General features: G+C 40.6%; 1 protein-coding gene across 2 annotated transcripts in view; it reads right to left on the bottom strand.

The window, feature by feature from the left end:
* Positions 1-6314: 6314 nt before the first annotated feature.
* Positions 6315-24177, bottom strand: part of SLC44A1 (solute carrier family 44 member 1) — a gene marked incomplete at its 3' end in the record, with an annotated part of 82617 nt that continues 64754 nt past the window's right edge. The window contains exons 10-16 of one of the 2 annotated variants that reach the window (XM_083352864.1): positions 23507-23672; positions 21885-22041; positions 19764-19847; positions 15165-15302; positions 13690-13926; positions 12423-12503; positions 6315-10542 (exon numbers count right to left, since the gene is read on the bottom strand). In XM_083352864.1, coding sequence (XP_083208990.1) covers positions 10519-10542; positions 12423-12503; positions 13690-13926; positions 15165-15302; positions 19764-19847; positions 21885-22041; positions 23507-23672 — 887 coding nt within the window. Of the gene's footprint in view, positions 10543-12209; positions 12504-13689; positions 13927-15164; positions 15303-19763; positions 19848-21884; positions 22042-23506; positions 23673-24177 lie in introns of those variants that run through there. The other variant, XM_083352863.1, reaches the window with a different exon arrangement.

Raw genomic sequence — 24177 nt, 5'->3', positions numbered from 1 at the left:
CGTGAGGACCACGAAGGACGCGCTTAAAAGAATCATTCGAGGTGACTGGCATCAGAGACTAGCTGAGTTCTTGTTGGCTCAACACACAACCCCTTGTTCGGCTACAGGGAAAAGTCCAGCTGAAATGAGGTGGGGAAGAAAAATCTTGACCAAGTTGGACAGACTACACCCCGACCGACTCCAACCAAACATTGAATTAGACATTCCTAACAGAACATTTGAAGTGGGGGACTTGATTTGGGCCAGGAACTACGCCCAAGGGGATAAATGGATTCCTGGGGTGGTAACTGAAATCTTAGGTCCCCTATCATACATCATTGAGGGGGAAGGGAATAGGGTCTGTAAAAGACACATAGACCAGCTGAGGAAAAGATCTAGTGGGTGTGTGCCAGCTGAGGGGGACCAAAGCTCAGTTAGGGCAAACAGTACAGATAACATTAGGCCTGAAAGTGGTGTAGTGGTGGGGCAAGATGACATATTTCCTGATGCCCATCAACAACAATTCAGTCCAATTGATTGGGAAATACCCCTGCGAAGTAGGCCAGTGACAACTGAATCCCAAACACAACCTAATACACAAGGCAGTACATCTGAAGCCAGTAACCCTGAGCCCAGGTCTAGTAGTAACCAGCATAATAACCAGCAGCCAAGCAGTCAACCAGGAAAAAGGGTCCCTAGCAGCCAAAGTAACAGATACCCTTCTAGAATACATAGGCCACCAAAATACCTAATGGACTTTGTAAAGAAATGACACCAACTGGGGGGTAAGGGGTGTTGTGTATGTAAATAGTTAGCAATAAGCCATAAAAGATATTGCAAACACTGTGCAGCTTTGCAAGGTTTAAGCGGGAAAATAAGGTGCAATCATTGGACGCCACAACCAAGGAGCGGGAAAACAGACAGTTTGTATTGGTTACAGTTCAAACGCTTTCTCTATAAAGGGGTTGCAACATTTGACATTTGACAGTTGACTTTGTGTATTCAATAAACTCGTTCAGTGTTAACCACTCTGAGTCCTCGTCAATTCGAACCAAACAGGAGATGTCTCTGTTCTTCCAAAAATCCTGCATAGAAAACTGCGTCTCACCAACTGGCTTATGCTCATTCATTTATCCATAAACAATATTTTATATACGCTATGTGAACTGTGAAGGATGCACTCAGAGATTTAGCTAAGCCTACTTTAACAGATCAAACAGACACAAGATGGTGTTGGATTGTGTTTGTGTGTAAAAAGCATGCTAGCCCAGCTACACGAGGCCCCCACCTATACCATAAATGTTCTCTGGAAGTTTATTTTTAATCGCTATGAGTTGACACTGATTTGACAGCATATAATGAAAGAAGTGACAAATGCTCCTTACAAGGAACTTATCATGTTAAAAATGTATTGTTTGTGATTTATTTACCAGTAGTTTTCAACTTACAATCACTTTTGGGACTGTACACTAAGTGACGAGTTTGTTAAGTGAGTTGTGTCCGATTTTATGAGCTTTTTTGACATGGTTGTTAAGGGAATCTCTCTCCCATTGACTTTACTTGTCGGGAGCCAACTGGGAAAGCAATCGTGTAAGTGTGAGGACCAGTAGTAAAGTCACTTTTTTTGGTGCCACATAATGCTGAATGGTTACTAAATGAGTGATTGTATATCAAGGACTATTTGTATGGAATAAAATGTAATTGGCTGAATATGCTTATCATGGTAACTATAAATCGCAATGACTAGTTAAACATAAGCAGTAGGTTACAAATTCAGTGACTTTGTGCTATGCCTGACTCCAAATGGGGTTAATCTTTAGGTAAAACTTGTTTTTAACTGAAACAGCAATTTCCTTTCCAAGCTGTTTTTTTTCCTTCTGAGACTGAAGTCCAAAGGATATTTACTTGGTGGTGGTGGTGGGTAAATTTTGTTAAGTTCATTTGATTGGGGGAGGGGGGGAAATTCAAAATATTTCATATATATTCTCTTTTCATATTTTTATTGAGTCAATATTGTTGATTCCACATTGAAATGGGGGAAAAGGGCAAAAGCAATTCAGTGAGTTTGGGTCCTGGATGAAATCCTAGATATTTATAAAGCAATACATGTCAAGTTTAGCTTTCTTCCAATTCAGTGGGGATAGGCTTGCAAGTAAATCTAATCAGGTCAGTGTGAATTCAGCATGAACAAGAATGGAAAACTTTTCAGCGTTTCGGATCTCTTCACCAGGCAGGATGATACCAACATTAAAGATGTCCAATTGTGTCCAACTCTAGGGGTGGTGCTTATCTCCCTTTCTTAGCCGAGGGAGGCAGCATTGTTTGAAGACCTTTTCCATCAACATGTCGCCAGCCTGACTATATACACTAAAGCTCATGGCTGTTCTGTACCAGCCTGCTACCGGCCCTGCAGAAAAGGCAGGGACAACCCCTTTACAAACGGCAAGAGGCTGGAATTAAGCCTGCCAAATTTATTAACATAAAACAGAGCAAAACAAGACACCAACCATGAAACAGAAGCTATGAAACAGGAACTATTCAAACGGTTGCCTTCAGCAAACCAGCCCTCCCACGCATTCCCCTTTTAAACAGATCAGGGCGTGGCTTCTCTCTGCCTCCTTCCAAGGTGCCCCATTGCCTTCTTCTGTTTACTCCTGATTGACTGCCTCCTGCGTCGGGCGTCCTTGAACAGGGCCAGCTGTGGGTCATCTTCATCCACACTGTCAGGCTCACACAGTTGGGTCTCCGTCGTGACCAGGTGGGAGGGGCCTGGCTGAGGGCTCTCATCAGCAAGCTCTCCAACCCCCTCAGCAAGCTCTTCAACACCCCCCTCCTCCTCTGAGTCGTCCGACCCAACTGCCGAACCCACAGGCTGACCCTGAATCACAACAATGGCATGCTGTTATCTTTCCACTGAAGTGGTACCTATTTATCTGCTCGCATTTGCTTGCTTTCAAACTGCAAGGTGGGCAGCAGCAGAGGCAAGTAAGGGCAACTCACCCTGTCACACAGCACTCTCTAACCCGGACTGTCAGCTTTCCAGCTGACAACCTCAGTGTCTTTAACTGCTGAGCTATCGTGCCCCCTCCTAATACCAAAACAGGGAAGGGGAAAACAACCCATCAATGCAAAGTTTGAACAGCATCACAAATTTCCTCACAAGATGTATTCACTTCCCTCTCCTTTCTCCCTTGCTTCAGTTTTAGAGCAATGATTGCCATCAACAGCTAAAAGCTCTTTATTTCACGCCCATTTGGAAAGCGATGATTGGCTAATGGAGCAATTTAGTTAGACTTTGTGCAACCCTGCTAGGTTTTTAGCATTATCAGGCCCTGCAATTACTAAACCAAAGAAACTGTGAAATTAAGTTGTGGAGCTTAAAACACTATGGTGCACCAGCCTTGTCAGGTTTGACCTGAAGCTGGTACCTACTTGGAGCATTCGCCAGGTCATCTGGGCCTTTCAACATTAATCTTCTTTTATCCTGGTCCAACAAAAATAGTTTCTTACAAACACCATTTCATTATTGCTTGTACTAATTTTTCATGGCACTTAGAAGGCAAAATTGCTTATAGATGGATTGCTGCTATGGGTGGGACTTCTGCAATCACAAAATTAAATTCAGGAGCCATTCTTGGCGGAAACCTTTTGTGAGAAGTGGCCTTCACTATGATTCAGTTGCTGCAATTCTGTGGATCCAGGCATGGTCCAGTGGTCTTCCTCAGGTTTTCCAGAAGGGAGACTTTATGAACTTGTACAATGAAGTGGGGGCACACGATACCGAGAGCAAAGGTTCACATATACTTTTGCCACACAGAGATGTAGCTCCCTCAGTAAATGATTTATGTTTTTGACTTCTTTGACTTGTTTAATTGGGTTCCAATTATTAAATTTATATGCCACACATCTTTGTAACAGTTTAGGATTGGTCTTATATTTTAATTTTTATATTTCTATTTTTACTACATTGTAAGCTGCCCAAAGTGACCCTGGTCAGCTTACAATGTAGTAAAATAGAAATATAAAAATAATTACAGATATAAGAATAATTAAAATGATGAGGATTAAATAAGAGATTAAAAACGGAAAGTTTGAGCAGAGCGGGGCTGGTACTGCCTCCAATGTGTCTTTAGACCAGGGGATAGGCAACCTTGGCTCTTGTATGACTCGTGGACTTCAACTCCCAGAATTCAAAAGGGTTCACAATTTTTTAAGCACTGTTGTACATTTTATTTCTGGTGAAAGCCAACCCCCTCCTATAAATTCTTCTCTGATTGGAATCCAGCTATGTCCGTGTTTTATAAGCTTCTTATTGGCCATTGACTGAATACCCTTACTGGACTATCTTGTCAATGAAGTGGTATCCATAAGTAATATTTTCTTAATCTGTTGCTTTCTCATGGTTCCCCCCACCCAGATGGTTTTTTTGGGGGGGGGGAATTAACCTTAAGAAGAGGGAAGCTTTTTGATTTTACTGTTTGAGAAGTCTACTCACCTGATTGAATGTTTCCCCTGCCTGCAGTTTTCTTTAAAATAAATTATAGGGGAGATGGGCAGCATATGAATTTAATAAATAATAAATTAGGAAATAGCGGCCCTTCATTCTTTTTTAAACTACAGTTCCCAGGAGCCCTACTCAGTATGCCCACTGATGCTGGAAGTTGTAGTTTCTGAACTCTGGTTTACAAAATGCCCGTTTCCAGAATAGAAATTGTGGTTTAATTTATTAGTACTTAATAATTTTGGAGTTGAAATATACATTTATCCAAGAACAACTGATTCCATAGTAAAAGAAATGTGGCTGCTTAAGATCAATAAAAACCCATCTCCATTTCACTATATCTTTCAGAATGCTTGCACGTATTCCCCATAAATGCATTAATACATAATGAGTCCTTAAAGGGGGCAGGAAAAAATTCAATTTGCCTCGCTCCAATTAATTTTTCAGCTAGGAATTACCAAAAGAAGCAGTCAACAGTGGAAGAGATGACAAATGTAACTTGGAAAGTGTAAAGCACTAGAATTGAGAAGAGTGAAAACCCCTCTCCAACTGGCTTCAAAATCCAAGCCATGTTTGGTGCTGAAAAAAAATGGAATGACTTTCTATGGCTTTGACAAGAGCTTGTTATTTTACAGGGCATAGGACCTCAGAAGCTCACGGAGATGCTGAGATCTTTAGATGGCAGAGCACCACAGTTAAAACAAGCATTATTCAGATAAATGAAACCAAGTAGGAAGATAATCAAATCAAGATTTCCTATCTTCCAATCTAGCCAAAGCAAAAAGTGTGAAAGATTTTTTACAAGCTGAAGAGAAACCAGGTTGTCTTAAAAATCTTTTTTTGTGTGTCAAAAGTACTACATAATGTGTAGTGTGCTTAAAACAGTATGGACGTTGTATCCTTTTCTCTTGAGTCCAAATTGAACAGTGGTCTAGCAATTTTGTTCCCTAGAACAGTCAGAAGAAATGTACTCTTAGGGACTTAACTATTAAAACAGCACTAGAAACTGAGAATATATTTTAAAGAAATAAGACAAGGAATTAGAGTTCCTTAATATCATGATTAAGTAAAACTGAATGTTTAACTCAGAATATTGAAAATTTAAAAGTGAAATGCTTCATTAAATGATTTCTGAATTACAAAATCATATACACCGTTTCTTTTGGTATCACCAGTTAAAGAGTTATGTTGCAAAAATTAAGAATCCAATTGAAAAAAATTATGGGACAGAACATTTTCAGGACATGCATGAAAATTAATTTTTGCTGCTCAATTACCCTAGCATGTCATCATAAAATCATGTTCCATTAGTCTTATGGAAGACTAAACAGAATTAATGGAATTGTAACTGATTAGAGCTAGTGATGTACCCAGCTGGGAAATAATTTTATTAATGAATTTATGAGATTCATAAATGGCCTTATTCCAAATGAGAAAATGTACATTTCAAGATAAAAGTAGTTTAGAGGAAAATCTTGCTACTTCTTGGTTAATATTAAAATATTAGAAGCATCCTTGTGCTTTGCAAAACTACTAGGTTGGATCTTCTTAAAAACAACCCCATTTGCATTTATTTATTTGTAAAAATTCTTGGCTGCCCATCTTACCAGAGGGTAACTCTATTTTTTTTACTGAGTGCTGCCTAAATATATCACTGCCTAAGCAACTAATATGACCTGTCGGGTGCCATTTCATGCTTGATAAAATATCTCAGAAGTCTCTAGGTGCTACCAGCCTGAAATGTACCTTTCTGCCTGAAAATAGAGGACATGTTCAACTTGAAGGTCTCAGCTCCTAAGGGAAGTAATATCCATAAAACTTTTAAAACACCAGGTTAAGAAACCAATTTTATTTGTAAAACAGGATCTGTATATAAAAATGCTGCACAATCAAGGTGTACAAAAATACAAAAAAATTGTTTCTCTTTACAATTCTAGTTGCAAGTTCAAACCCAAAAGCATCTCTTTTCTCAAGGCTTTCAGCAAGCAGGGAACACAGGTTTGTGGAGCCTGGAATGCAGGAATTGTGATGATGTCAGTGGTGAGTCTAGTCCAGGTCCCTATCTTGAGTCATTCTTGAAGTAAAACTCAATGGCAGATAACCCTGGAGGAGCTACTTAAGTGTCTTGCCGTTCCTTTTCTGTTTGCCGTCCAACTGCTGTGGTTTTTAATCTGCTAAGTCCAGATTTCTTTCACGATAAATATCACTTCAGTGACTTAAAAGAAACTACATCTGAAGTTAAGTGGCAGGGCAAAGCTACAAAACTTCCTCCTGTATATTAAGGCTCCTCCTCATAGTTCTCCAAATATCATTACAGTAACATGTAATATTTACATTAAAAGAGATTTAAAGCAGTGCTCTAGTTTAAGCCTAGATTAGTTCTTGGTTCTTGCTAAGACGTGCATTTGAAACCTTGATTTGTCTCAGCTACCTTAAAATAAAATTTCATGGCATAATTCACGTTGGTAAAATCAGCATGTTAGCAGGAACGGAGGTTAATCTAGTTTGCTAAACTTATAGTTTCATAATTGGATTATGTGACTGACGGAGAAAAGATTATTCTTCTTTTTAAACTGTCCTGAATTTTATTGCAAGTAGTCTGAAAAGATTGAGATGTCACATGATTTATAAAAATTAACTGAAGCATTTAGTTACACAGCAAAGACCACCAGTTAATTACACAATGCTATGTTTCATTCAGCAGCAGTTTTAAAAGGTCTCATCCTTTGAAAGGAAGCACAGAATCATAACAGCCATATATAAAAACATTGGTAGCCAGTCACCTTGTCTCTACACCCATTTTCATAACTGTTAGCTAAGCTTACCTAGAGCAATAGCTCGTCTCCCAAAAGATTCTCTGGAGGGATTCAACTACTGAGGATTCCTTTTTTACCTCTCCACATCTGCATTTAGTGCAATAAAGTTTAAAAATTTTACTCTGAAATATTTACTTTTGTATTAACAAAAATAGTTTCTTTAGAAAATTGTAACAAAAGAATATATATAGCATAAAACAGATCATGAAATTATCCTCTGCAATTACACTATAAGCATTTATCGTTACATCAAGCCAAACAGAGAAATATTAGCATTCATTATTACATAGTAAATTTCAGAATGAAGAAAGGAATTTAACACACAAAACTTGATTACTTGATAAATGAAAGCTACCCACAGGCAATGAAGTTCTTCCAGAGGTCTCTGGCTATTCATATTAATAGGGATGGAGCCTTGTCAAACTCTGGAACCTTCTGGAAAGCAAGGTTTACCAATCATGCTTTTGGCTTGATCTAATACAAAAACCAGAAGCGGAAACATATTCCTGGCTATTACTTCCAACTGCAGGATGTTTCCCCATGAAAATATTATCCTGCACCCTAAAGATCTGAAATAGCTGTCCTGGCCCAATCGTGCTTTCGGTCTATGATTTTTGGTGAGACGATCAGGAACAATCTTACTAGTTTGTCTCCTGGTTATGTATCCCATACAAAAGAAGCAGCCAGTTTTCTCAGTCGCTTCTTCCTTAATGACAAAGTTATAACTTGACTAACATAAAAGCTGACTATCTCCCAAGGACTACGCTGTATCTTAGAACCTTCTAGAAAGCTGACCTAGAAGAAGAGTTGACCTTCTAATGAATGAGACACATGGATCAAGCCTCCAGAATATATCAGAAGCAAGCAATACCCTAAAAGTGAAAGGCTATTGATAAAAAAGGAAGAAAATTATCTCAACTATTAAAAGGTAAAAACTTCAAGAAATTAGGGCATGAAGAAAATCTACTCCCGAGAATGTTTCAGAATCAATTTCTGTTACAGAATCATTCAAATATCTGGCATAGTACCGAATGCCTTTTCATATTTCTATCCAGAAACCAACATGATCACAGGAAAACCAAGATGTGCTTTCCAGAATGCACGCTTAATATGAGAGTATCCTGAGGGTCCTAAGCATGTTTATATATAAAAAAAACTTAAAAGAGACTTCCATGTGTTTCCAGTCAAATATGAGATAAATTGGACACAACAGCAAACAACTAAAGTATTGTTGTTGAATGAGAGTTGTGCAGAAAGGTAAATGGAGATTTAAAGTACAGCACAGATTGGTAGGAAAAGTTGCTGAATTATTCTCCTATCTGTGCTTATTTTTCTACTCTCTCCTAGTAAAATTTCAAGATAAGGAAAACATCTACTATAGTCAAGTAGTTTGAGGTAAGGGGCAGGGATAAGGGCTGATGAAAGAATAAAATGATATATTAGGGAAGGGGGTAGAGGATAAGAAGCATTGGTTAAACTGAATAAAAAGAGGGACTGCAAAAGAAAAAGAAATATCTATTTCTCAGAGGAGAAAAAATTGGTAACATTTGGTAATTAAGCATAGGGAAGAAATTTTGTTGATGTATTTCTTTAAAGAGAAACATCCCCAATAGAATCTCCTCATATAAATTTGTCATTAAATATTATTTGAATAGTTTATTATCTATTTTTCATCTGACTGAATGGATGGACTGTCTCTCCACAAGTTTAAGATACTATGCTATGAGGAAAAAGAGATAAAAAGGCCAACAGTATCAATTTAAGATCAAGATTCAGTGTAAGAGTTCTATGTTTGCATTCTTGGTACCAAAGACTGAAAAGATACTTATCAATTTTCAAATAAACTCATAACAACAATGCTACCATCCAAACAAATCTTGGTTTGGCATAAAAGAAAATTAATCACTTTCCACATACCCATGAAATTCTGATATTCTTCACATCCGACTACAAGAGGGACACACAATTTTAGGGAGGGCAAGAGTCTCAGTATTTAGCATGCTATTAAAACAAGTACAAAAATGTATTCTAAAAATGAGGGAAGATGGAATGGGAGAGAAATATTGCTTTCTGGAAGTTTCTGAACTATTCATGTGGCTCTCAGGTCCCATGATCATGAATATACAGAGACTACTTTAAGACCTACATTATATACTAAGACAATGACATTTCAAAAAGATGTTTATGTGCTCTTTCCTACTATACTCCACTAAATTATCAAATGTATAATGAAATATGTCCCAGATATGGGGTCAACAGTAACAAAACAAAATAAAACAAAAAAGCACAAGCAACTTACAGTACTTATTTTTTTGTATAGTAGTACAGTTTGTCTCTGCTCTTAAAATCTTTCCATATTGTTATGAATGAACAACAATGGAGCATATCTAAGGCTGAGCATCAGAATGTTGTTATTAAATTGTTTAAGTGAAGAATCTGCTTAGTTCAAAGAAAAAATAGTGTGCAAAGGACAAGATTAAACCTAACAGGAAAAATAAGATAACACAGGACGGAAGTTGCATATTAAAACTCATTCTTCCTCATACATCTTTAGTTTGTCCTTTACAGATTCAGGGGCTGTCTCAATATCTTAATACCTGAGGAGTTGGATTGTTGTTTTTTTAAAAAAAGTTTTAAATTATATAATACAAGAAATCTGAATATGCTAAACTTACTTGATCCTGTTTGTATTCCACTGCAAAGAAGCAATAAAATCCAACATGATTAGGGTATTAATGATTCTGAGTCTAATTAATAAAAAAATTCTAACAAAGGATTCTTCCTCCCAGAAAAGTCATTACTACTTACTGAATTCTAAAGTGTTATGTTAATTAAAAATAAAAATGTGGGGAAATTATTTGACCTATGTATATTCCAAATCTGAAAATCTTGCATTATTATTTTCAATATTGTGGAATTCTCCTCCAAATTTTGAAATCTCTTATCGGATTACAATCGTAACATCACCATGAATCACAATGATTTTTTTTTAAACGGAACAATGATAAAAGTTGCTTGTAAAAGCCACCCGTATGAAAAGAGTACATGTTTCACAAAAATAATCATTAAAAAAGTATTAAATCCCTGTTCCTTTTCTCTGATTTTGGCTGCTTTTTAAATAATATAGATATATATATAGAGAGAGAGCTAGAGAAAGAGAGAGAGAGAGAGAAATAGATATTGTTTTGGAATGTCAATGGTTTCCATCTCAGCTGACCAACTTCAGGATGAACTTGCTCCAGAGACCTGGAAAAGAAGTTAAAAATTGGAAAAAAAGTTAAACATTAAACATTATATTTCTAGTTCAAGAAGCACAATTAAGAAACCATACTAATTTTAAAATTATAACTGCATTTAAATTTTGAATAGTCATAGCACTGCATTTCTTTGGTGAAAAAAATGTGGGAAATGGGAGGTTTTCAAAACAAACACACATGAATCATAGCAGTGGTACACAGAGAAAAAGAAGAATCTGTTTCTTTGGTGCAAATGTTTAAGGTCCAACTTGAAAGCTTTAGACAATATTTATACATACATATATATTTATGAACTGTAGCTGCTTACTATAATTTTTATTTCATTGCATTTCTCCCAAGGAGCTTAGGATGGCCTTCGCAGTCCTCGTCCCAGAAAGGGCCATTTGGGCCACCAAACTTAATGCCAATAGTACGGGATTAAAATATCCCCCCAAATTACTGTTCAGCCTCTGAGGCTCTCTCTTGGATGCAGAGAACCGGTTGTAGGTCCTGTTGTCTCGGATTGGACATTTTAAATTTGTAAATTTGCATGTGAGTCAGTTAGTGGCAAAGAGCAGGGAGGAAAACTTTCTGACCCAATTCAGTACCTCCAAAGCAGAGTGCTGACTCAGGGAGGGAAAAAAAAAAAGCAAGTACCCATGTGTTTTAATTTCAGCCTGACTACAAATTACACTAATAATGCTATATTAGTAAGCTTGCTCTTGTCTTTGGGTTATTGATACTCACTTATAAGCAAGGAAGTGTTTCAAACCAAGGAAGCCAAGGCTTTATATTTTATACATTAGTCATAAAGCATAAAGGAACAATAGCAAAGAAAGGAGATGGGAGGGGATAAGAAGCAAAACTAGGAAAAATGGCATTTTAGCAGGTTGAAAGGAGTTGTTACCGTATCCATTTCCTTACTGGTAGGGGAAAAGAGCAACTTAAAATGAAGCCTAAATGAATTGCTCACAGTATTAGTCTAGACAAGACTGCTTTAATTTGTTTCAAGGAGATGCTCTACATTGCCTCAGTGAGGCAAAGCTGTGATACAATTTACTTTGACAATATAGTTTCTCCAAGCTTTCATCAAAGCAGAACATCCCTTCAAAGACACCCATAAATCTGATTGTTGATACAAACAGAAATAAAAGGCAACCGTGAATTAAATAGGACCGCTTTCTTTCACCTCTGAGCTTTCCAACCAAATATATCATAGTTGCAGCCAAGTGGAAATCACAGATCTGGTGAACGCTTGCCATCTTTTGAGGGGTCATGTGATCTGGATGTAACTGCAAGCTCTTGCAGAATTCCACTAGCAACCCAGGACAGAGCAGTGGAAGAGATATCAGAGGTAGATTACCTAGGCACTTTACTTGTAGGTCTGTATTTGTTACTTGTATTTGTTGTAACTCACTGCTCACTGCCAGGAGTTCGATCCCCGAAAGGCTCAAGGTTGACTCAGCCTTCCATCCTTCTGAGGTTGGTAAAATGAGGACCCAGATTGTTGGGGGGCAAGAAGCTGACTCTGCAAACCACTTAGAGAGGGCTGTAAAGCACTATGAAGTAGTAGAAGTCTAAGTGCTATTGCCATCGTTAAAATAAGCACTTTCCCCGTTTTTAGCCCTTAGAATACTGGTGACATAAACACAGAGAAGAATAAAGATACAGTTCCTTTCAGCTTACTTTTATGGGAGGTGCTCTCAGCTGTGACAAAAACTCTGCCATCCAGGTAATAGGCAAGCTCACAAACAGAAAAAGCAAAACATCCTGAGTGACACAAATGACAAACACTTCTTCTGAGGAAGCACAGTCAGTGAAAATAGAAAGGGACAGGAAGTACAAATGAAATTCTTGGAAAAGAGCAGCTATTTCTTCTCTTGGACCTACCATTGGTTTGAGCTCCTTGCCTTCAGGTCCATTCCCCCGGCCAGCTTCTTTCAATGCTTTTCTGCTGTTCTCCACAAATTCCTAAAAAAATAAACAATGCAGAGAAAACCCACTGCGTTATTTTCTGGAATCTAAAATACTAAATCCTTTTCTACCATGGTTTTAAAGAAGAGCTGGCCCTTACGATAATTGCATTATACCATCCCCAAACTTGTAAGTCACCAGCTCCCAGACAGGACGAAAAAAATAAATACAATCTCTGCTGCTTGGGAAACTGTGCTGCTGCTCCCTAAAAACTTTCCACTTTTCAATTCCCTCCCAGCGTTAGCTTGGTCGTCTGGGCAAATGGCCTGCTGCTAATGCACTTATTGGACGCTCCCTTCCCTTTGGCTGCTATGTAGTAGTAATGTCAGCAGATCCTTGACATTTATCCAAAAGAACTCTTGTAATGATCGCATGTTAAAGGTTAAGCTATTTGAAATGCCAAAATTATGGCTTAATGTTCTTGCAACAAATCCTATAACTGATGCACTTTCCATAATGCTTTCCACTTTTTAACATTTATTTTATTTATTACATATTTAATGAGAGAAGTATGCTGTAGTGGTTGAGTACGGCAGCATCAGATCCTACTTCATTCTCTTCCAAGCCCAACCTACCTCATAACATTGTTCTGAGACGAAAACAGGAGGAGGTGCACTATGTATGTTTCATTGATTCTGTGTGGTCTGAAAACTCAAGTAGTTTGTAATATATATATCACAAGAGTACCAATGAAAAGCTATGTTGTTGTTGTTGTTAGCTGCGAAGTCGTGTCCGACCCATCGCGACCCTATGGACAACATTCCTCCAGGCCTTCCTGTCCTCTACCATCTTCTGGAGTCCACGCCTACTGCTTCAATGAAAAGCTATAGGTTTCTCCAAAATTCTAGCTGATGTTGAAGAGCCTACAGCATTTCTTAGTTTACATTTTAAAAATGAATTGAAAGACTGGTTATTATCTTATTCAGCAGTGGAGGCAGCTGGAAAAGATATATCTGGGCGAAGGTAAGCTATTTTCATTAAATCACAGAGACCGAAAAAATATCTTTGGAAGCTTGTCAAATAACTTTTAACATGGTGTGGGATGAAAACAAATAGCTACATCAAATAAACTGGCAAACATTTCAAAACGGGTCCTAAGGAAAACAACATCCTGCTAGTTATTTTTTTGCAGTTAATGATTCCTCCTACTTTGGAGAGTGCAGGAATATAGGAGGACCCTTACCATCAGGACCTTATCCATGTAGAATTCTTTTCCAGGACTGCCATCATTATACTTGGTGTCAATGGCAAAGCACAAGAAAAGGACATCCACTACCATTTCATAAATAGACAGGAAACAGTGAGCAACCAGGAATGCAAATAGGCAGACAATGATAAGGGGCAGCACCCAGACTGTGTAGTCCCGCTGGTAATTCAACAGCATGATCCCTGCCAAGCCTGTGCTGCACACTATTAAGACCTAGGGAGACAAGAAAGCAAAGAGACAAAGACAAAGCAAAGACATGGTAGTCTGCAATTTTTTTAAAACTGAAATTGAGGAGCACTAAAGGCCAACTAAAGTTGACCTGAAGACTTGAATGCTATAACAGCAAAAAACCCAAGACACTGTGACAATTTAAAATGTGTGTGAGAGAGATTAGTTAACTACTGCACTATTCTCTGAAGTATCCTCTGGAGATACTAGAGCCAGACCAATTTCCAAATCTCTAACCCTGTTTGAAAATGGAAAGTTAATTTAATTCTATATTTGTTGTATGTTTTAGAAAAGTAATATGATCAGTTTCAATATTTTTTTCACCTGTCCAAGAAATGCAAGCCTTAAAAAAAAGGGTTTTCAAATGCATTTTCAAAGTGTGAAAAATACGTATGAAAATAGATCTTTGCATCCTACAGCAATGTGAACATTGGCTTAAGCAAACAAAACCAGAGATGCGCTGATTTGATATTGCTACAGTGGCTACAGTGGTTAACTGGAATTAAAGAAGAGTTTCAGTATTTCTAATCGGTATTGCTAGTTCCAGTAGGCAGAATAACAGAATAACAAAAGTTGGAAGGGAACTTGGAGGTCTTCTAGTCCAAGCAGGAAACCCTATACCATTTCAGACAAATGGTTGTCCAATCTCTTCTTAAAAACCTCTAATGTTGGAGCACCCACCACTTCTGGAGGGACGTTTTTCCACTGATTTAATTGTTCTAATTGTCAGGAAATTTCTCCTTAGTTCTAGGTTGGTTCTTTCCTTGATTAGTTTCCATCCGTTGCTTCTTGTCCTGCCTTCATTTCAATCCAGATTTCACACTGTCCAGGAATCAGACTCTGCTTTGAAGCCACTGACTGGAGTCAATCTGGACAACTCACTGGCCTTTGTTTTCTCTGAATGCATATGCTGAAACCATGTCCACAATCAACCACGTTAACAATTTTGGCGGATGGCATCAAGGCAGAGCGCCCCTCTTTTCCATGTGAAGATAGCTTGAAGAAGCCATGTCACTGTGCACAGCACACTGGATACCAAGAGGTATCAGAACCAGAATCCTGAACATATTATCCAACCATTCTTGGTACAGATTTAAACTTCAGCGTCTAGGCAATTTTAACGATTTAGTTTTTTAAATGACAACATTCATATTGCTTTGGGTTCAAATAAAGAAGGCTACTTGGAGAGGGTTATTGACGTTCCCCCCCCCCCTCAATCCTACCTTTCCAAGAAAGAGCATGAAGTCTCCCACTGTGTTGATAGCAGCCACTCGCAAAGCATTCTCCACTAGTATCACAAAGGCATCCTTTGCTGAAGTGCAGAAATTGGTACTGTTGATAGCTGTGGCTGTATATGCATTCTGGGCAAGAAAGACATGGTTGTATTGGTCAAATCGTAACTCATATTTGAAGCTCTGCCTGTCTAAAATCTTTACGACGTTACATTGACAAATATCTCTCACCCCTGAGCCATTATCAGAATGAAGATGATTTATATGAATCTGATCAATGGACCAAATTAGGTTTTAGCAAGATATGAACAGCCAAGCTGATGTACTTCCAATGTACTTAGCGTGAACTATGTCAACGTAAACAAGTTCACTTCAGAAACCATAATTTGAAGTACTGTACAAGTGGCAGCAAGAGACAAAAGCAAACAGCAAGGATATAAATCTGGGATATGGCTAAACCTGTTTATATCTGGATAAACCATAAATTAATGTAATGCCTATACTAATTCTTTTGGGGATTAATCAAAAAAGACATTTTTTTCGGTTAACAATTTCTTGCATAAGAATGGTTAGTTTCTGCAAGCATTTTTTTAAAAAAGATGTAGTTGTACACTATGAAGGGAGGGAAGGATATTAATAATTTTAAAGTACTGAAGCATAGGAGAATAGTCTAATATTTTCATATTGCTTTGAACTTTATTTTTCTATTTAAGAATGTAGGTTTTTTGGGGGGCGGAAACAGGACATTTAAGTTGTCTCCGGGGCTCATGAGCAGGTCGTGGGATTACCGATTCCCACGACGGGGAATGGCAGCAGGTGGATAGACAGAGGGCTGTATCGTTACCGGGAGGGCCGTCTCCGCTATTTGCAAGCGGTGAGGCGCTCCGACCCTCTGCCTCTTCCCCGAGTTTCCGGGAGCGAGGATGTGCAGCCTCCTGAGCTCCGGCTGGTGTACCTGAATGCCAGGTCCGTGGTTAACAAAGCTCCCCTCATTAGGGATTTAGTTGAGGGTGAGCACGCGGACCTGGCTTGCATCACGGAGACTTGGTTGGGCCCAGAGGGTGGGGTCCCTTTGGTTGACCTTTGCCCACCAGGCTTCCGGGTGCTACACCAGCCACGAGCTCAAGGTAGGGGTGGGGGTGTGGCGGTGACTATCAGGGAGACCTTATGTCCGCGGGAGACCACCGTTCCTCAGATAGTCGGGTGTGAGTCTCTCTTTGTGAGATTTGGTTCTGGGGCGCAGTTCGGCTTGCTGCTGGTGTACATTTCGCCTAGTCGCGCAGCGGCAGCCCTGCCCGAGCTGCTCGATATCCTCTCGGGGTTGGTGGTTGAGTTCCCCAAACTTATAGTTTTGGGAGACTTCAATCTACCATCCCTGGGAGGCTCATCTGAGCTAGCTCGGGAGTTCATGGCTTCCATGACGGCCATTGACCTGACGCAAGTAATTTCTGAACCAACTCATGAGGGAGGCCACACCCTTGACCTGATTTTCTTATCTGGACGGTGGCTGGATGATCTTGGTGGGGGCTCTCCATTTATTGTGCCCCTGTCATGGACCGATCATCACCTCCTGCGGCTGGTCTTCCGTTTTGCCACCCCCCGCCGTGGGGGTACAGAGCCAATTAGATGGTACCGCCCCAGACGCTTAATGGATCCTGATAGATTCCAAGCGGCGCTGGGGTCCCCACCTGCCTCCATTGCTCACAACTCGGCAGATGCCTTAGTGGAAGCCTGGGAAAGGGCCGCCACTGAGGCACTTGACCGGGTTGTACCCTTGCGGCCCCTGACCCGGTGCAGATCCCAGCGAGCTCCATGGTTCTCCGCGGAGCTCCGGGAGATGAAGCGTCGGAAACGGGGCCTAGAGAGCTGCTGGAGGTCTAGCCGATCTGAATCCGACCGGTTGCGGTTAAGAACCTATGTTAGGTCTTATCTCGCAGCGATGAGGGTGGCGAGGTGTAATTACTTCTCTACCCTCATCGCGTCCGCAGATAATCGCCCGGCCGCCCTGTTTAGGGTGACTCGCTCCCTTCTTAATCAGGAGGTAAGGGAGGATCCCTTGCAGGGTTGTGCCAAGGAATTTAGTCAACATCTGTCGGATAAAATCGCTCGGATTCGGACCGGTTTGGACTCCAGCTGGGCAGAGTCTGGCAATCAGGACACGGGCGGTCTTGTCAATGTTATTTGGGAGGAGTTTGATTCTGTGACCCCTGATGAAGTGGACAGGATTATGGGGAGGCTGAGCGCCACCACATGTTTATTGGATCCGTGCCCTTCCTGGCTGGTTTATGCAGCTAGGGAGAGGACATGAGGCTGGCTCCAGGCGGTTATATCTGCTTCTTTGAGTGAGGGTTATTTCCCCACCGTCTTGAAGGAGGCGGTGGTGAGACCTCTCCTCAAGAAGCCTGCCTTGGACCCAGCTGTATTGAACAACTTCCGTCCAGTCTCCAACTTTCGCTTTCTTGCGAAGGTTGTTGAGAGTGTGATGGCGCATCAGCTCCCTCTGGTCCTGGATGAAGCGGATTATTTGGACCCTTACCAATCGGGTTTCAGGCCCGGGTACAGCACAGAGACGGCATTGGTCGCTCTGGTGAATGATCTCTGGAGGGCTCGGGATAGGGGATATTCCTCTGTCCTAGTCCTATTAGACCTCTCGGCGGCTTTCGATACCATCGACCATGGTATCTTGCTGCGGCGTCTCAGGGGATTGGGAGTGGGAGGCACAGTTCTTCAGTGGTTCTCCTCCTATCTCCTGGGACGCTCGCAGTCAGTGTTGGCAGGGGGGCAGAAATCGGCCCCTAGGTCTCTCGTTTGTGGAGTTCCTCAGGGGTCGGTTCTCTCGCCTCTCCTGTTCAACATCTACATGAAACCGCTGGGTGAGATCATTCGTGGTTTTGGAGTTGGGTATCATCAATAAGCCGATGATACCCAACTTTTCATTTCGACCCCAAACCACCCCAGTGATGCCCTCGCTGTGATGTCCCGTTGCCTGGAGGCGGTTCGGGTCTGGATGGGGAGGAACAGACTTCAACTCAACCCTGACAAGACTGAGTGGCTGTGCATTCCAGCATCCCGGGACATTCAAAATGTTCCATCGCTTTCTATGGGGGGTGAGCTCTTACCCCCCCGTGGATAGGGCTCGCAACTTGGGAGTCCTCCTAGATTCACGACTTACCCTGGAAGATCACATAGTGGCCGTGACTAGGGGGGCTTTCGCCCAGGTTCACCTGGTGCGCCAGTTGCGGCCCTATCTGGACCGGGATGCCCTGTGTACGGTCACTCATGCGCTCGTGACCTCTCGCCTAGACTATTGTAATGCTCTCTACATGGGGCTTCCCTTGAAGACTACTCGGAGGCTCCAACTGGTACAGAATGCGGCCGCGAGAGTTGTCTTGGGAGTTTCCCGGTACTCCCATGTTACACCTTTGCTCCGCGAGCTGCATTGGTTACCAGTTGTCTTCCGGGTGAGGTTCAAGGTCTTGGTTATCATCTTTAAGTCCTTACATGGCATGGGTCCGGGATACCTCGAGGACCACCTGCTGCCGGCGTCAACTCCCCTCCGCCCTGTGCGTGCCCACAGAGAGGGCCTCCTCAGGGTGCCTCCGGTCAGGGAATGTCGACTGGTGGCCCCCAGGGGGAGGGCCTTCTCTGTGGGTGCTCCGGCATTATGGAACCAACTGCCGGTTGAGCTCCGGATGGCATCGGACCTCCGATCCTTCCGTCGCGGGTTGAAGACCCACTTGTTTGAATTAGCTGGTCTGGCCTGATGGGGAATATGGGTTTTTTTAATTGGTTTTTATTATTTTATTATTGTTGTATTTTAATTGGGCATGGTTTAATTCTCTTTTAATTTTTGTATAGCTATTTATATATGCCCTGTGAACCGCCCTGAGTCCCTAGGGAGAAGGGCGGTATAGAAATCAAATAAATGAATGAAATGAAATGAATAAATCTAAGTAACAAATTATATAACTAACTCATTATAACAACATTTGCATAAAACTGGCAAATACCACAAGGTTAGAGCAAAAAGTGTAAAATTATAATATGGCAGTCAAAGGATAGTTTACAAAAAGGGTTTGATGTCATTCAGTGAAGACATCCTTCAACGACATGCGATTATAATTATAATCCTTTGCTAATAATATCTAAATATGAAAAAAAAGTTTTTACTCTTTGTGTAACAATTTCATTCTGCAACCTATTCAATCTCTACACAAGTTTCTTTCAGCATTCAAACGCAGTGGTTAGAATGCAGTATTGCAGGCTAACTCACTGCTCACTGCCAGGAGTTCAATTTTGAGGTTGACTCAGCCTTTCATTCTTCCAAGGTCGGTAAATGAGGACCCAGGTTGTTGGGGGCAATATGTTGACTCTGTAAACTGCTTAGAGAGGGCTATAGAGCATTATGAAGCAATATATAAGTCTAAGTGCTATTGCTACCATATTTTATTACAGCGCCATCTAAAACACATTTGTTGTCATTTTCTACCAACGAACCTCTTGTATTTTAATTTCAGCAAAGGCACTTATGCGTTTAGTGCACAGGTGCTGTGATTATTATTTCATCCTCTGCTTTAAGTATGATCTTACCTGATTTAAGTAAGTCAGGCACTTTTCTACACACCAAAGGCAGCAAATGCAGGCTTTTAAAATACATCGAGCACAGACATTTTCCTACGGTAATAATATAAATATCAATGATCAGGAAAAAGAAAGAAGTTGCATTGTAATAGCGCGCGGAATGCTTTTTTAGATGAAAAGTTTCAAATATAGGATTCAGTTTGCATAATACTTTCTTGTAAACAAAACCTAATGTTAATAATTATTCATTATAGCTATGTTATATAAAGCCAAATCAAATATGCAAGACACCTGCTTTCTGGTTCCATTCAACTTGATCTGTTTATATAGTTATGGGGAGAAATCTCTGGGTGAACTTGGCTGCAGTAGGGTTTGCTGGCACACTACCATTTCCATTATTGCAATGATGATATAAGCTATGCCTGCTAACCAAGAAATGGCTATAGCTTAATATCACATTAGGTCATAAGAATCTACCTCGTCTGCTGTTTAGAAGTTGGTAATATCCAAACATTTTTCACAATTTATAAACAGAATTGCTGAACAGATAGTCTTCACTTAGTGACCCTAATTAGGACCGGAATTTCCATTGCTAAGCAATTGTAATTGTTAGTAAAAAAACACTGCATGATTCCATCACTTACAATGGCAGTGTCCGTAGTCCTGATTGCTGCTGTCAGGCCTGGACCTAATGCCACTCCTGCCCCACTGGGCTCACCCCTGCTTCAACTTCCCCACCCATCTGTCTCCCAGCATTTCTGCCCTTTTGACCACCCTGCCCTCTACCATCCAGCTGCCCCGTTCCCATCTTCTCCGTCCTGCTGCTATTAAGACGTGCTTGACCTGGCCCGTCACAGAGCAGCAGCTGCCTACACAAGGCCTTCATTCCGAAGCTGTGCAAGGCTTCAGGAAGGCCTTGTGAAGGGGAAGGAAGAAGATGGAGGCGGCTTTGTCAACGGTGGGATGAAGAAAGTGATAAAGGCCAGTGAGGGGTAGCAGGAGAATAAGGTAGCATAGGTTGGCCAAAAGAAATAACATAGTAAGACTTGGAAGGGACCTTGGAGGTCTTCTAGTCCTACTCCCTGCTCAGGCAGGAAACCCTGCACCATTCCAGACAAAATGATTATCCAATCTCTTCTTAAAAACCTCCAGTATTGGAGCACCCACAATTCTGGAGGCAAGTCATTCCACTGATTAATTGTTCTGTCAGGAAATTTCTCCTTCATTCTAGGCTGCTTCTCTCCTTGATTAGTTTCCATCCGTTACTTCTTGCCCTGGCTTCAGGTGCTTTGGAAAATAGATTTGATGCTCTCTTCTTTGTGGCAGCCTTTAGATATTGGAACACTGCTGTCATATTAGCCCTAGTCCTTCTTTAATTAAACTAGACATACCCAATTCCTGCAAACCATTCTTCATGTTTTAGCCTCCAGTCCTCTGATCATCTTTGTTGCTCTTCTCTGCGCTCTTTCTAGAGTCTCAACATCTTTTTTATGTCGTGACGACCAAAACTGGATGCAGTATTCCAAATGTGGTCTTAGTAAGGCATTATAAAGTGGTATTAACACTTCATGTGATCTTAATTCTATCCCTCTTTTAATGCAGCCTAAGACTGCATTGACTTTTTTGGTAGCTGCAGAACCCTGCTGGCTCATATTTACCAGTAAGTGGTTGTCCACAAGGACTCCAAGACCCCCCTCACAGTTACTACTACCATACTGAGCCTGGTACTACCTATACTATACCTGTGTATTTGGTTTTTCTTGCCTAAATGTAGAACCTCATTTTTTCACCATTGAATTTCATTTTGTTAGATAGGACCCAATGTTCAAGTCTGTCAAAATCCTTCTGTATCTTAAGCTTATCTTCTGGAGTGTTGACTATTCTTGCCAGCTTGATGTCATCTGCAAATGCACTGTCTCCCAAAAGCTCCATGTGCCTTTTTTTTATCTGATAGGACTTATTTTACACATATGGGAGGTACGGCTGGTCCATATCCCATTCCCACTTCATAGCACATGAACTGAACTGATTGCACGGGTCTCTGTTCTGATCTACCACTGCATTTTTCATACTTTTTTCCTGTTAGTTTTAATAACTTTTGATTATATAGCAAACTCGGTTTCCCCTTACTTTTCCTTTGACTTGGGAATGAATATACATGAGAATCATTCTTGGAATCTTCACTAAGGTAATAATGAAAGAACCTTTAGCCACAGTTCCAAGGTGGTAACAGATCAAACGACTGACAGATGCCAGAATTGGTGTGAATGGCAAATTCCGTTTTTCTCTGTGGGGAAAAAAATATAAAAATTATGAAGTGTGAGAGTGTACTGCATTTATAGGCAATGTGAAGAGCTCCAAATCTAAATTTTGTACAGCCCCAAATCTGTAAATGTTGCTTTTGTCAAGGATGGAGTGATGTTGTACTAATCCCTTTCTTTAAAAAAAAAGACATATAAAGTATTAAGAAAACAAATTACATCACCTAAGTACAGTGGTGGTGAAACTGAGTAGTCCTGATCACTGCTTAAAAATAGGCAGCGGCTTGGGCCAGCAAAATGGCTGAAAATGTTTGGCAACAAAGTACTGAAAGGGATTTGATTTGAGAATGATCACTTCAGCAAAGAAGACAGAAAAGCTACACTGATTACAAATACACGCATCAACTTTTGAAAAATATGCAGTATATGATTTTATATTTGAACTGACTTACAAGCAAGAATTTCATACATCTTTTCTTAAGGTCAGATTTTTTTTTAAAAAAAATAGCTCCACAGAGAAGTAAAGAATTTTGGAGGCTGAGCTTCCATCATACTTGACTGGATGAAAATTCACACTGAGCTTGCATCTCTGAGATCTAGTCACCTTTCTGTTAACTTAATTCAGGGGCGTCAAACTCGCAATGTCATGTGACGTGTCACGACGAATCGTGACATGTCATGTGACGTGTCACGATGTATCGCGCCATTTTTGCCATTGCCAGCAATGGAATGGGCGTGGTTTCGCTATGATGCATCTGGCCTGCGAGCCGGCAGTTTGACACCCCTGACTTAATTGCTCTCAGTTTAGGTGAGGATCAGAAGAGCATTCATATCAAGGGCTCCACTTCTCTCCAATTGCAGAGGGTAAACAGACAAGAGCCTTGGTGGAGCAGTGGGCTAATGCCTCCTTAAGTAACACCAGCTGCCTGCAATTAGTGCAGGTTCGAGTCCCACCAGGCTCAAGGTTGACTCAGCCTTCCATCCTTCCGAGGTAGGTAAAATGAGGACCCAGATTGTTGGGGGCAATTAAGCTGACTTTGTAATAATGCCGCTTGGGGGGGGGGTGAAAGCCCTAATAAGCAGGCATATACATAGAATGAAGGCTACTGCTAAGCTTGTAAGCCGCCCTGAGTCTTCGGAGAAGGGCGGGATATAAATGGAATTAAAATAAAAAATAAAATAAAATTTAAAAAATTGACAGTTGTCAAGACTGCCACCAGTACCTCAGGTTCAGAAATCCATTATTCTGCACAGTAGACTATTTCAATTGGTTTCTTATCCAGGCAGGAAATAAAACTACAAATAATCTAAACCTCAGAAAGAATGAAGCTTCTGAATCACTGACAGATTCTACTACCGATTAGAAGATTTCACTTCATAAAGTTACTTTTGAAATTTGGATCACTTTAGGAAGTTGGATCATTCACGATTCAATTGGATCAACTTTTGGAAGTTGGATCGCTCATGATTTGATTGTCCAGACTCACTCACCTTGTAAAATAATATGTCACGACAGCCCCTGCTACAGTCATCTGCTGACAGGCAAGAATAAATTCACTGATCCAAACTAACCCCACAATGTGGTACCACCACATGTACTTCAGTGGGCCTGTAACTCGGAACTCTACAAGGCCCTGCTCATTTTGAACAGGACTACCTGGAAGGAAAGGAAGGCAGGAAGGCTTTAAAACATTAATTCTATGAGAAAGCTGCCCTTTTAATGTCTGCATACAAGAGTCACACTTACACTTGTTTTGGGGTTTTAATAAAATAATAGAAGCTGCCTTTGGCAAAATATTTTAGTAAAAATAATGCAAATAAAATATAAAAGTGAGGTGGAAGGAACCTGGGAAGTCTTCTAATCCAATCTATTGCCTAGTGCAGAAATCCTCATATCACCCTAGACAATGACTATCCAATATTTTCTTGAAAAATTCCACTAATAGGGCACCCAGGACTTTAGGAGAGAAGAACCCACTGGCTCTCTGTTACCATTTGGTTCCTGGTTTGGCCAAGCAATGCTGCTGCACTCAAGTCCCAATGTCTGGAGACTCCATAGGTAGTCCTTGATTTACAGCCGGACACTTAACAGCCATTCAAAGTTACTATGCACCTCCCTAGAGCTATTTACAAAGCACTTTCAACATTACAGCAGCTACATC

Source organism: Vipera ursinii (assembly GCF_947247035.1).
Source record: "Vipera ursinii genome assembly, chromosome: 2".
Lineage (NCBI taxonomy): Eukaryota > Metazoa > Chordata > Lepidosauria > Squamata > Viperidae > Vipera > Vipera ursinii.
Note: the sequence above shows the minus strand (reverse complement) of the source record. Positions and strands in the feature narration are given on the sequence as shown.